A 14,740-nucleotide genomic window follows, 5' to 3' on the forward strand; every position below is an offset into this window, starting at 1 on the left:
GGTGCAAATTACTGACCTCTGTCATCATTTTAGGTGGGGGAACTTGCACAATCGGTGGCTGACTAAATACTTTTTTGCCCCACTGTATGTGCATAAAATATACATTACAAGGTGTAGTATTTTCCTCCAGTAGACAAACCAAAAACATATTTTTATGTTGTTTGTGTTATTGTAAATTTAAGGTTGTACATTAAGTTGTACTTGTTTTACTGGACAAACATGAGGACTTTTGCATTAAATGTTGCCCTTTAGTACAAATGATTGTCAACAAAATTTAATACTATGAATGTGGGAAATAATACTGCTTTACCACCAGACTCTCCGCACCTAAAAGGCATGTATATTATGGATAATGCATATACATATATATATGTGTGTGTGTGTGCATACACATGGGGAATACTTTTATATACAGGTAAACAGCTATAGTAAAAATGTAGGTTTTCAGGAAACTCTGTAAGTATTTGGAGCAAAGGTGTTTTTACAACCAATCAACATATTACCTTAACAAAAAAACTGGTCAAATCATAGAATATTGTCTGAACCTCTGATTAGTGTCTTAAACATGTGCACTTTTCTTCCCGCTATTCCCCCCCTTTCCTTCTGATTCTAGAGAATCACAGTCTTAAAAAGATGTAATAATCAAGAGTTTAACGGTGGCCAGATCTAACTTGGACACATTCCTGAACCAACGTGAAACAGACAGAGGAAGAAGTTCAAATATGGCAAGTTGGGAAGACCCAAGGTTGGGAGTCATAAAATCTAAAAATCATACTCACCTTTCAACACCACTGATACTTAATCTAGTGCAAATCTTCAGTTCACCATCAAGCATAAATAAGATTAAAAAAGAAATAAAAGATGAACTGTGTAGAGTCACTTTCTGAAACCAGTTGTTCCTGCTTCATACACCTGTGAGTGTGGCATCTCACAGCCGTTACAATGTAAACAGGTCAGATGCAAATCAGTGACTACTGTGACTGCTGTAAATTTAAGGAAGTGGTTTACAAAGAAGGAATATATGACTAGTGCAAATGTTTTATTTCAAATAATTAAACTTCTATGAGTTTGTCACCTGAGCAGTTGCTTTTCATTGGAAAAAATGACAAAACATGATGGACTTCTTTCTCGATTGTAACTAAAAATGTTTCCTCATCTTTTCTGATCATCAGTGATACCTGGGATCCTGTTCAACAAGTTTTTCTGTCTCACTATGACGCAGAAGTCTGACCCCTGCACAAAAAAATCTCCATGAATTTCTTTAACACTGTTTAGACACACCCAACACAGACAAACGGAGTAAAGATCATGGCTGATAACTGATCATTTTTTATACCAGAGCTTGATTGTGCGTTAGTAACTAAAGAACTATGTTTTGCACCTGAGCAAAATCTCTTATAATTGTTATAATTTGATTACTGAAAGTATCTAATTTCCAAAAGTAGCAGCCAGTTATTTACCTGTGTTCTTGTGTGTGCAGCCAAATTTAAAACAGGGCTCTCTGAGAAGATCGAAGGTAACAAATGTGTCAATTTGTTTCTTGTTAAGATTTAGTATAAATGTTCTTTGAAAATAGCAAAACACATAAAATGAAAACTATGCAGCACAATAAAATATACACTACATGAAATACAACAAAAAAAATACACGAGAACAAGAGAAAAAGATTACAAATCAGACACGGTACACTGAAAAAAATCTACACTACAAACCTAACTTTTATATTTCAATTTTACTTTATTTTTTAATTTTACTGTGTTTCAGGTTTATGTGGTCGTACTGTACTCACTTATGTGCTCACAGACATACATTTTTTAACTGCACTTTACAATGACATAGGCAAATATGTAATACAGTTTTTATTCATTTTTTAGCACTAAATCACAACAGCAGTCACCTCAATGTTCTTTATATTGTATATTGAAAACAATCAACAAACGAGCAGTCCCCTGTGAGCAAGCACTTGGGGAGGGTGAGAAGGAAAAACTCTCTTTTAGCTGAAAGAAACTTTTGTCAGAACGAGGCTCAGGGAGGGGCAGCTATCTGCCCCAATTGGTTGGGGTGAGGGTAAGGAGACAAGACAAAGACACACTGTAGACGTGTGTCGTTGTCTTAGATAATGATTAGATATAATTGTTTTATAAGCTGTAGTTGTTTTAGAAGTAATGTAGGCCGGGTTTAATACTTAACATCTCAATTTTTACTGATTTATCTTTCACTAGAAATTGCACGTATGTTGTCACTGTCAAATTGAGTACACAATATTAAAACGAGTCAAGTGAATAACACTCTTAACAAATGAAATGGCAAGCAGATTATCTGCTGAGAGGCACACCTGCTGCAGGCCTTTCTGACTCTGTGGTGCACTTTGCACTTTCTTTGGAATAGTCTGCTAGGGCAGCTGCTTCTAAAAGGATGACAGAAAATAAATAATCAACACTGTGCACCCTAGAACCAGGGCAGTATTAAATACGGTGTCCTCCTTGTTAGAGGAGGATGCCTGTATAGGACACTGAGTAAAAACTGAGCAGCTCCTTCAATAACGGGCTGCTTCACAAAAAAGCACAGCTTAGGTCCGGCTCCATGAGCACCACTGCTCCCATTTGTCCACACAGACAGGATTGAAATATGTCACTGATGTGCAGTTTTATTGTTGTGTAACGTCACATGTCGTCAAATGTATTTACACTTCTGTTCTTTCAACTATAACATGCATTTTCTCCATTACTGCATTTTGAACAACCCAAGTCATCTACTGCCAACATCCCCTAAGCATGTTATGTCCATGCTTTAAAGACTCAAAGCTGTTTTTACTGAACACGGTTCTAGGTAGGTGATAATATGGATAATCAGTGTATAATAAACCAATTTATGCATATTATTAGATATCTAAGTGAGTTTGGGGTTTCTACAAAGTTCATATGAAACATGGTTTGTTGAAAAGTTATGAAATTTTAAAAAATCACTTCTGTGTCAAGTTTCATCCACTGACTGCAGTCAGATGTTCCTCTGTGTTCAAACTTGTTAAACAAGCAACTTCACATTTCTTGTAGTTGGTTGCAACATAACCAAGCCAATTATGGTAACTGACTAAAACAAAGGACAGTTGTAATAAAACAAGGAACTTTCTGCATTTTCCCAGCCACTCCTCTCACATGGCTGTGCCACAGCTAATAATAACACATTTCTCATGTATTTGTTTGTGGAGCGGATCCTTTCTTTATCATTTCATCCACCATGCAGAAAATATCATGAATTATGATCAGTGACACAGTCACACCTACCTTTATCAAGTTTTTCATACAAACTGCGTGATATGTGAAAGCTACTTGTTCATTGTTTAGGGTTCAGCTAAAGCCGCTTTAGCCTGCTATAAAAAAAAATGAATTTAAAAAAATTTATCTTTTTAATTCATTTTTTAAATATAACTGTCTATTATTTAGTTATTAGGGAATACACAATGTAACCCAAATAATAAAAGATAATGAGTTATAAAATATTCATAAAATACAATATATGGTTAACTGATGTATTTTGTGTTGTTGTTGTTGTTGTTACACAACCCAAACTGTATGTTACATTCCAAAACTACCTTTCCCATACACGTCCGCCCTCATCAGTATGGAAGCCGGTCAGTCCAAAACTGACGTTGTCATACTGGCTCGTCTGCCGCTGTTGCTCTTAAAGGAGACGTACCTCATTCGAGGGTACTCCCGGTCAAACAAATATGAGGTATGCTATAGCTTTAAGAACTAAATAATACTGGATATTTCTAAAATAATATGCGTCATTAAACTTATATATTTTAAATAATCTATTTTGCTATTTATGCAGTGGCACAAAAATCGATCGTTGGCCAGGCTAACGAAACTTGGGCTGGCTCTGGCCTTGTATGGTGGGCCTTCATTGTGAACGCTCATAAGTAACTAGACTTAAGTAATCACTAAAGTCGGTAAAGGCTATAACTGTAAGAGCGAAATGGAGTCTGGGAAAGGCGAGGTTTCAGGCACTGGTCCTGGAACTCGGACCGCAGAGTCGACAGCGGCCTCAAAACCATCCGCGGACTCGAGTGAGCCCTCCTGCGGTAGAGCCAGAAGCAAAAGGCGGACAAAAACATCCTTGTTCTTCCCGGACTCCGGTGAGACTCGTTCCGTCACCTCAGGCTCTGTGCGTGTGTTACGATCAAGGGAAGCTGGAGCTGGTACGACCTGCGAGTCCAGAAATATCACATGCAAGAAAAAAGCGACCAGTTCAGGGGACGCACGCAGTCGACCTGCAGGATCACGCACCAGAAACACACCTGTCATACAGTAAGTGCGTGCGCTGCTACTTTGATGGACGAAACTATTTGAAGAAGCTAGACACATCCTTGACAACAAGTTTGTTTACACCTCAGAAGTGTTATTTCGGTGGGACTTCTTAAAACTGTGTATTTACTGCATACAAAAAATAAATAAAATAAAACTAAACCTTTAAATGTGTTGATTCTTAACTTTCTTTCTTGCAGAAGTGCAATAAAGAAACCAACAGCCAGTCGGGGTAATGCACATATGTGAATCCCGTTCATCTGCAAGCAGTCATTTTACCTTTTACCACTTAACAAGTGTGTTATTAACCCATGTTCACATTTATTTCCCCAGCATCCACAAAAACAATTGGACCAAAGCTTCCCAAAACTAGAAAAGGTGGGGGGAAACCTTCAACCAGAGCCTCACACACATCAGCAGCAACATGCAAGCTCGAAGCTGAGTCAGGGGCGTTTTCATGTGGTAAGAGAAGACCCCTTGCATCCTTTTTGTTGTGCACTTGTTGAACTGTGTGAATATCTTGAAATGAAAGTGCAAGCAACTCAAAATAAACTGACAGACGTGTGTGGTTTTTTTCAGTGAGGGACACTGGTTCTGTGAAAGAAAGCAATGGCAGGTGAGTGATAACTTAGCAAAAGCACATCAGAGGGAACGAGGGAGGATGTTACCAGCGGTACTGTGAAATTCAACATGTCCAGTGTCGTGTTAACGTCCCTATTAGCGTTGCAGATCCAGATGTGGCTCTCAAGGAGGACCTTGCATTAAGAGATGATCCAAATGACCTTGTCAAAACTGAGACAAAGACGTACGTCGATTATGCTGCCTGATCACCGATCGTGCAATTTACTTCACATCAGATTAAGCACATTAGTGGTAAAATTTGCTCTTTTTTCTTTATTTTTCCCCTCTGTTTAGGAATAAATCAAAGCGCCACACAACATCACAACACAATGAATTCAAGAAAGAAGAGTCAGAGAAGGAGGAAGAAGATTGTGGCATTAAAAAGGAAGAAACCACCAGGAATGTAGCTCAGGGTCAAGATGGAGTCACTGGCACTGATCCTGAGCCAGTCAGGAAGTAAGTAGGAGATGATGGTAAACCAAAAGATAATAGAGGGGGGGTTTTGCCCATGTGAGAATTTTTGGCACCTTGTTTTGGTCCCAAAAAAAAAAAGAAAGTAAAGGAAAAATTACAAGAATTTATCAGCTGTGGTTCACTTACTAAGATATAGCATGTTTTACTTATCAAAAGGCCAATAAAGACAAATAAAACACCCTGATTTCTGTCACATCAGTTAGCCGAGATATGAGTGTGAACACACTTAGTTCGTTTGCTTTATTTTTGCTTTTGTTTGTTTTTTAAATCAAACACCCAAGCACATGCCTTTTTGTGTGAGACTGTGTGATCTGAAATGAAGACTCTTTAGCTTTTAAGAAAGTTTGAGTTAAAGAAAGTCCCAGCAGTAGAACTACACACTGAGTAGGGGTCTGGGTCCGACATTACGAATTTGAGTGTCGGACAGTTTGGTTTAGATTTTTAGATTGTACAGCTTTTATAGAATTATTCTCAGTTTTGCTTATTTAATAGCTTATAGGGTAATGAGCTGTAGCCAATTTTGCTTCAGTTGTTTGGGGCAGTAACCCGTTTTAAGTGTGTTTCACATTTGGCTTAATATTCTGGATTGGATTTTAAACCAATCTGAGTTTCAAGGGTCGGATGGATTTCAATCTAAACATTCAAATCATATCACACACACAGGTTGTTTTATTTTGTTGTTGTTGTTGTTTTTTGTTTAGAAATGTGCATTGTTATTGAGGCTGACTAAAAGAGGGATTAGTTGAGATTAATTGACAATATAGCATATAGATTGTGTATTTTATTGTTGATTTAGTGACTGTGTGTATTGTATATTTTGAATTTATTATACACTTTGGTCAGCTGAGTTTGTTTTAATTGTGTTATCGAAATAAACTGACTTGACTAATATAACTAACTCATAACTGATGTAGATGTTAAGGGGTTGAAGAAAGCTCACTGACGTAGTTTCAGTGACCATGCCAGTGGAAAGCATTCTTTCCACAGCGAGTCACGTTGTAGGTTTTGGTTTCGTCTCTCTAGTTCTCATGTTCGTGAAAGTTAAACAACTCAAGAGTGGGATTGTTAACAGTAAAACGCATTACTGATTTTTATCATAGAAATCTGAATTCATTTAAAGCCAAATCTGAAATCTGTTTTGAATCTAAATCTCTCTTCTTCCTTTTTTCACTGTAGACGAGGTAAACGAGATGATAGATCCCCTCGGCAGCCAAAACGAAGGTAAAGTGTTCGTTATAACTCCCTAGTGCTTTTTTTTTGTTGATGTTGTTATTTTTTTTAAAAGAGCGTCCTTTTTAATTACTCTAGTCATTACAGTTCATAACATACCACCACACACATACATACCTAGGGGGGCAGGTGCGTTACCCATAGGCTGGTGAGTGGGCCTGCTGCAGTGGCCCCATTCAAACTCTTGGGGGCACTGCAGATGGTGCGGTTGTGCTGGTTCCACACTATGTCTGCTTGTGGGTCCTGGGGTGCATTGTTGTGGCTTCCCTCCCCCATTATCAAGTACATTTATGACAAAGACACAGGCATTCCTACACACTCTCGCTCTGTCTCTCACACACACACTGTAAGAGGATTGTTGATTTATATATCTGTGTATTTTCTAATTTGTGTGTTACAGGTGCTGTGTGTTTGTTTTTTTCTTCATCATACCCCCCTCCCCCTTCTTTGTAAAAAAAATAATTTTTCCTTCCTGTCCTGCCTCATACATCATCATACTATACAACATATAAAGTAATAACTGAAGTAACACAAATATAAAATGAATAAGTAAACAGACAAAAGTTTCACATGAACAAGTAGAGCCTACAGAGATTCTGTATAGCTGTGTTTGCAAAAGCAAAATATGTTTGGCACCACAGTGCATTTAGATCATAATTCTGATTGCAAAAGCCGCCAGACAGGACGGGGTTTTCTTTAAAGCCTTATTGATTATACATTTCTTTTTTCCCATCTTCACAGGAAAAAGCCACCGGTGCAGTATGTCCGCTGTGAAATAGAGGGCTGCGGTACTGTTTTGGCCCACCCACGCTATCTACAGGTCTGCTGTCACCAGGGGAACTGAAATGGATCGATTACTCTGTGATGTTTGCCTTTTAACCAGTTTCATTTCTCCTCATCTCTCGATTTCAGCATCATATAAAGTACCAGCACTTGTTAAAAAAGAAGTACGTGTGTGATCACCCCTCATGTGGGCGCTTGTTTCGCCTGCAGAAGCAGCTGCTGCGCCACGCTAAACATCACACAGGTGATACAAAGATGTTTATACTCAATGCTGGTAACAATTTTCATTAGACTAGGAAAAAGATGTTTCATTTAAAACTCAATTACATTCTTTTTTTTCCCATACTTAGTGTTCTTGTCTTCTTCACATGTTTCTCTCAGATCAGAGGGACTACATCTGTGAGTATTGTGCTCGGGCCTTCAAGAGCTCCCATAATCTGGCTGTGCACAGGATGATCCACACAGGAGAGAAGCCAATACAGTGAGTTTATACATCTGATAATGTAACACAAGTAAACAAGGAAGAAATGAAATGAAAAACAAACAGTCACGTCTGAGTGTCTGACATAAGTTCCAGTAACAAAAGAAGGAAGCACGTCTTTTTCAAAAAAAATCTTGTATAACCCCACTGTGGGATCACATGTCTTAAAATTAGCTACAAGAATTTTTGGCAGACAAATGACATCAAGTGACATCAAAGTCATCTATGTCATAGGACTCGCTAGTATAAACACGTCACACAAGTGTTTGTATTACACATGCAGAATATACTGCTGACTCGTTTCAGTTGAATGAAAACGTTTCAACTCCTCTTTACAAACAATGTATCAGCGGATGGGAGAGGTTGGATTATTATTGTTTCTTATTAGACAATGATTTAATCATTAGTGCGATAGCTTTTTTTCAGCTGATCATCTTAGTGATACAGTATTCATTTATTTAAACGTCACTCAAAAGGATTTTAATTTCTCCCTAAGGCTCCCTGAAACCCTTTTTCTTTTCTCAGCAGGGAACAGAGTGCAAAGTTTACTGGTACAGTGTGGTAAATAAAATTCTAGGAAAATTATACTTTATTTAGTTTTTTATTTTGTAACGTTACACATTAGAGCCCAACTGATGTAGACGTTTTAAGAAGGGTATCAATGTTTGGTGATTTAAAACCACATTGATATTTTTTCAGACACAAGATATAAACAGATTTTTGTAACATTTGTTATTGTCAGTTATTTGAGAGTCCTTAGTAAGATATAAGGGAAGGTGTAGAGTGGCCTCAGGTGGTGAAATTATGGTAACTGGCCTGTATTTATATAGCGCTTTACTAGTCCCTAAGGACCCCAAAGCGCTTTACATATCCAGTCATCCACCCATTCACACACTGGTGATGGCAAGCTACATTGTAGCCACAGCCACCCTGGGGCGCACTGACAGAGGCGAGGCTGCCGGACACTGGCGCCACCGGGCCCTCTGACCACCACCAGTAGGCAACGGGTGAAGTGTCTTGCCCAAGGACACAACGACGGAGACTGTCCAAGCCGGGGCTCGAACTGGCAACCTTCCGATTACAAGGCGAACTCCCAACTCTTGAGCCACGATCGCCCCGGCTTGGTGAAACTATGTAACATCACTCACAGCATGGTCGAAGGTGTTTTTTCTTGTCTAATCTCTACTTCTTTAATTGTCTTTTATCGGTTGCTATAAACATGAGTATCGGTATGTTGGTCAATTTCACACATGATTTTTACCTTAAAGGTCATAGGTCAGGTTTGTATAAATTAGGGTTTATCTCGCATATTAAAAATGTTATGCATCCATCAAGGAGATTTTGGCCTCCCACCCAAAAACAAACAAACAAAAAATCAAATACAAATATAGGAATATATTAGAACAATTTTTAATTTTTCAAGTATGGTTCAATTACTTAAACTTAAAATACATTTTGTTTAATCATATGGCCAAATGAACAAAAGAAATGTGTAGACCTGTGTTACTAAAGTTGCTTAACTCTGTCTTGGTTTTTTGCTGAGTCATTCCCAAAAGGAAGCACTCTTTATAAGGCAGTGTATCAATGACAGTAACAATCAAACATTATGATTGTGAAATTTCTTGTTTTTACATATTTTGCTGATACAAAATGTTGATCTTAAATGCTGATTTTTTTTTTAATTGTAATAAAATCCATGCCTTTAAAAAAATGAACTGCTCTTCCTGTTCCACACAATAGTCCACATCCCAGCAAATAAATGACCTGTTTAACTTAATTCTCCAAAAAGAAATCTTTTCAGAAATTCAGAAGTACAACAAACTTTTCTTCTCGCTCATTCTCTGCAAGAGAAATCGAGGTCTTGCACACATTTCCATAAAGGTTCTCCAACCCTGTTCCAACAATACTTGTTTATACTTAAATTTGACATCTTTCCAGTGGAAGGTCTGAATTATTTTTCCTATTCACTCTGCAACATTTGGTCAGTGAGGGAATGTACTGGAATTTATTCTACTCTAATTTTAATTAAAATACATAAAACTTCTCTCACTGATTCAGGAAAAAAATCAACTAAAACTAAAGTGTCTTAAGTGAGGCTTGATCTCAGTGTGCATTCAGACCTTAAGCTGTTTTTTGTCTCCATCTTGTGGCAGATGTGAAATCTGCGGCTTCACCTGCCGTCAGAAGGCCTCCTTGAACTGGCACATGAAGAAGCATGACGCAGAAGCCTCCTACCAGTTCTCTTGCTCCATTTGTGGAAAAAAGTTTGAGAAAAAGGACTCTGTTGTTGCCCATAAAGCCAAGACCCACCCTGAGGTGCTCATAGCAGAAGCTTTAGCAGCCAACGGAGGAGAAGTAATAAGCACACCCACCCCAATCCTCGAGACTCTTCCAGCAGTCATCCAGCCTGAGCAGCCTTCTGTCAGCCAGGAGAGCTGCTCAGTAATAAGCACTACCACCCCGGTCCTCGAGACAACTCCACTACTCACTAAGCCTGTGCAGCCGTCTGTTAGCCAGCAGAGCCACAAGGACCAAAAGAGTCAGGAGAGCCAGGAAGTGGCAAGCGGTGGGCTCACTCCACTGCAGCAGGTGGTGCTCCCAGTTGCTCCACAGTCTGAACAGGATGTATCTCAAGGACAGTTTCTCCAACTGCCCCGCATGGTGCAAGTTTCACATCAGCAGCAGGGCCCAACCTTGATGCACTTCTCCAGCACCAGCTACCCTCAGCTCATCCAGCTCTCCACTCTTCCAGTTAGTGCAGTCACATCCGTGGCTTGTGTGGAACCCCAGAGCACACTCCTCACCCTGAGCTCCGTCACCACCCTGGCCTCCACAGCATCTGTGGCTCCCCAGCAGGCTGTGCACTGGGGGAGGGAGGGGGACGCGGATGCGCAAATTTGCGGAGAGGGTGATCTGTGGGAAAGGGTGGTGGTGGCAGGGGGCGGACAGGATGTAGGGGAAATGATGTGGGGGGGTAACGCGGAGAGGAGGAAGGAAAATGAAGGCACTGTTTGGGAGAGGGAAGGAGAGCAGATGTCACAGTGTGCAGATGTAGGTGGAGACAGTTTGATCTAGATGTAAAGAGGGCGAAATGAACTGAAGGGCGACTTTATGTTTATGAAGGAAACACACATTTAATTCCAATAAAACACTGAAACACTTGAAATGCATACATGATGGATATTTAAAATAATAGAAGCTGTCTTTGTGATCTATATACAGTCACTTTCAGTACAGAGCTACTTTGTATCAGGGAGTTGTTGTTTTTTTAAATTAATACAATGGATTACATACTTTTTGACCACCTAATATTATATAAATTTTGGAGTTTGTCATGTAATTTCGAGAACAAATGATTGTTGGTTATGCACAAGAAGATCACAGCTTATTTGTATTTCCCTGTAGTATTCCTGTTGTGTTGATGTGTGTCCTTTTGAATGGTGAACTAATGAGAATTACAAGGTGCAATTAATCCTCAAAACTATAAAAAACAACCATACCTGATTTCAGTTTGGTTGCTTGTCCTTTTAAGGGCAAAACCTTACAAATCACTGTGAGGCTGAGCTTGGATCGCTCCTTGAAAGGCCCATTGTGACCATTTGTATTTGGAGAGTCTCAGGCATGGGGTTTGGACATTCATGGAGTTGTGCACCATAAATTCTTCCTACATGGGAAAAAAAGAAATCATCTGGAGGCATCTGAGGGAAAATATTCAGCTTAAACGACCTGAATAATACAGTCGTCACTCACCACCTTCATCTTTTTCTCATTTTAACACTATCTCGATACATAAATGCACAAGTTCAAGTGGTCTGAACAGGACTGATGTCAAAGTGACAGGACCCCAGGAAGAGACCCGGCACTTCATAAGGATCTGATGAGGCTGATGTCAAAGCCAGCACATTTCGATTCCACCTTGTACTGATGTAACTGAGTTTAAATCTGTTAACATATGTCTCACTCCAGTCCTCGTGAGTTGAAATAGTAGGACAGTGGGTTATAAACACAAGGCCAGAATCGGCCTGGGAAAGACTCCGGTGTAGCTTTGGAAAATGTGAAGGAGTGCTTAGATTTGTAACTATTAACTCTTTCATCAGGTAAACAGCTGTTCCTATTAACAAAAATATCCCTCATTGCCATTCATTCTACACCAAAGTAATTAAGTAATATAATTTTTTTTTTACATTTCACAGTAAAAAAAGTAAAAAGACTGGTGGAGTTTCCCTGATCTTGTTATTTGAGATCAAAGTGAACTGTATGTGGTCCACAATGTAAGCTGATGCTGTAGTGTATAAATGTTTCTGTTCTAGTGGCCCAGCCACTGTGACAGAGAGTTAGCGTGAACAACTCTGAAAACCACCTACGTTTGTTCTTCTCTTGCTCCTCTTCCTTCTCATATGTTGCAGTTTGTAAAGAAAAGATTTAAGTTGCTTTCTGTGCTTCATTATATTTCAGTAAACCAGGAGCATCACACTTGGGAAATAAACTGTTTTTCCAAATCTTCACGTTCTTCACAGGCAGCAGTATCATGTTAGGAAAATATGTTCCCTCGGAAATTAATTTGATAATTTTTGTGTGGTTTTATCAGACCACTGTAATATGATACAAATGATATAAACCTCTGTATGTTGCTAATATTAAACATACAAGATAAGTTAAGAATGTGTTCAGAATAATTATTAAAAATAAATCTGTTCTCAAGTCTTTATGTGTCACATGTCATTGAAGTGAAATACTTCACATTTCTTTCTTCTCCTTAGCCTCTCTTGTCTGGCAGTCTTTGCAGAAGTGTGATCTTAATGCACTGTTTTGTGATATTTACATGACAAAATTGTAATATAAATATGGTACTTTAAAGCACTAATTCAACCTCTGGACAGTTGGGCTCTAATGCGCCTGGTCTTTAAAGGAATAAAATGCAAATGAGAATCAAGTTGTATATAGAAAGATAGTATAAATACAAAAAATAGGAAAGATTGCTAAGAGTCTGTGTTGCTAGGTTGCTCAGGGATCGGGCACACTTTTGAAGTGCAGCCACAACTTCCTGATTGGATTGAGAACCAGGCTAGAAAATATATCTTCTCTCCAGTCGTAGTTCTCCTGTGGATATAGAGTATCCTCCAGGATCTGACCAAAGAACCCTCTTCCAATTAACTTCAGTCTCCGACATCCCTTTGAATGAATTCCAGGCAAGATTTCATGCAAGCTTTTTTCAGTTTTCTCTTTATCACTCTCCCATCCTGGCAGACAGTTCTAATATGTACACTCTTTCCCATCAGATCCACTGAAGCTCTTTCAGTGTGTCACAGGTGTATTGGTGGCCTCTCTTATTTAGTTTGTGAGTGATGCAGATTTAGACTAAGTGCTATACTTCTTCCATTTCTTAAAGATGGATTTAAGTTAACTCTGTGGGATGTCCAGTGAACTGGAAATCTTTTTGCAGCCATCTCTTGACTTCTGTGAGTTGCTTGGAGTCAATTGTAGCAGGAATACTGATGAACCAGAGACTGGACCTCCGAGACAAAATGTTTTTACTACATGTCAAGTCAAAGTAAACTTTATTGTCATCTCTGCTATATACAGTTCAGTATATAGAGAGACGAGATGACGAGGCTCCATTTCCATACATTGCAAAAGAACAACAATAAATATAGCAAGAGTAAGAATAAGAAGAATAAATATATATACACTTTGAGACTGAGGTAAGGGGAGCAAATATACACTTTGGGGTAAAGGGGTTAATAACAGTCTAAAATTTACAATTGAGATTTAAAGTGACTTTGAAGTGGTTTAAAATGACCAACATAGCAACTTTACGGTTTACAGTGTGAATACACATCAACTGTAGTCAGGTGGTCACCGTTTCACTAATTGTGACACTTCTGGAATCAATTAGATGTACCTCTGTTGAATTGATTGTTAATTTAAAAGATTCTCAAAGTCAGAATTTCTTCCCCACTTTAAGGCACTCCTTCTTGGTATGGCTTCTTCCTTGCTAGTGCTTCCCCTGGTGGACACATTGTGCAATACATTTTATTTATGTTCATTTTCATTTCTGTTTTAACAAATAATTTTATGCATTGATACCTAGAGACTAGCAGAGTAGAGCATCGGCTTAGCATATTATACTGAAAACTTGGGGTGTTCTTTTTATGATAATTTCTAACTGCTTAAGTATATTCTTCTGACTCTATTGGAGTAGTTTTTTGCTCAGAGGTATGAGCTGTCACACAGGTCAGAAATCTTTAAATCATCCATCCAGGTGGTCATAGGAATAGGAATATCTATATTTTAAAGGGTTTTGCTCATTAGCAAATGTATTCAAGCACTTTGCAACTTGTCCTTTTAATGTGTGCCTTTCTCTTGTTTTGTATATATTACTCTTGTTTGTTATTTATTCGTGTTGTCTTACTATTTATATGTCCTGTACAGTTTGTGTGGAGTACCCACAATGTTGTTGTACATGTACAATGACGATAAAGAGCTATTCTATTCTATTCTATTCTGCATATTTCTGGCTTTCTTCTGATCTCTGTCAGATTAGTTTTGAATGAATTTTCATTTGAAAAATAAAATGAAATAAAATAAATAATTTCCTTATACTGGATCTTAGGTCAACCTCTCAGTTAACTTAGAGCCTGAAATTAGCGTTCTTTCCTTTTAAGGCCCACTCCCTTTAAGCCAACGTTCTCCTGATAGGCTATCCCTCACAAACAGAAGGTTTCAATACTAGGTGGGTGGGGCCTCTGTGCTCACAGCCAAAGCTGTGTGTCTCAGATATTAGATGTTAGGCATATCCACTCTTTTTGACATCATACTGTGTTTAGTGCAGTCTGTAGCCAGA

The 14,740-nt window shown here is 38.6% G+C and overlaps 1 protein-coding gene across 1 annotated transcript; it reads left to right on the top strand.

The window, feature by feature from the left end:
* Positions 1-3,534: 3,534 nt before the first annotated feature.
* Positions 3,535-12,600, top strand: LOC102193333 (E3 ubiquitin-protein ligase ZFP91-like). The gene is made up of 12 exons (XM_005750360.1): positions 3,535-3,732; positions 3,835-4,310; positions 4,508-4,539; positions 4,641-4,769; positions 4,887-4,923; positions 5,029-5,112; positions 5,223-5,384; positions 6,579-6,623; positions 7,374-7,452; positions 7,545-7,659; positions 7,797-7,896; positions 10,050-12,600. Exons 2-12 carry the CDS (start codon positions 3,979-3,981, stop codon positions 10,969-10,971), a joined length of 2,037 nt encoding a protein of 678 aa, XP_005750417.1. The 5' UTR covers positions 3,535-3,732; positions 3,835-3,978; the 3' UTR covers positions 10,972-12,600.
* The last annotated feature ends 2,140 nt before the right edge of the window (positions 12,601-14,740 follow it).

The sequence above is a fragment of the Pundamilia nyererei genome, unplaced genomic scaffold, assembly GCF_000239375.1.
Source record: "Pundamilia nyererei isolate P.nyererei 1_Seehausen unplaced genomic scaffold, PunNye1.0 scaffold00271, whole genome shotgun sequence".
Lineage (NCBI taxonomy): Eukaryota > Metazoa > Chordata > Actinopteri > Cichliformes > Cichlidae > Pundamilia > Pundamilia nyererei.

Coding starts and splice junctions, on each gene's coding strand:
- LOC102193333 (XM_005750360.1), top strand. CDS start 3,979: ATGGAGTCTGGGAAAGGCGAGGTTTCAGGCACTGGTCCTGGAACTCGG. Junction 6,624..7,373: donor CCTCGGCAGCCAAAACGAAG/GTAAAGTGTTCG, acceptor CCATCTTCACAG/GAAAAAGCCACCGGTGCAGT. Junction 7,897..10,049: donor ACAGGAGAGAAGCCAATACA/GTGAGTTTATAC, acceptor ATCTTGTGGCAG/ATGTGAAATCTGCGGCTTCA.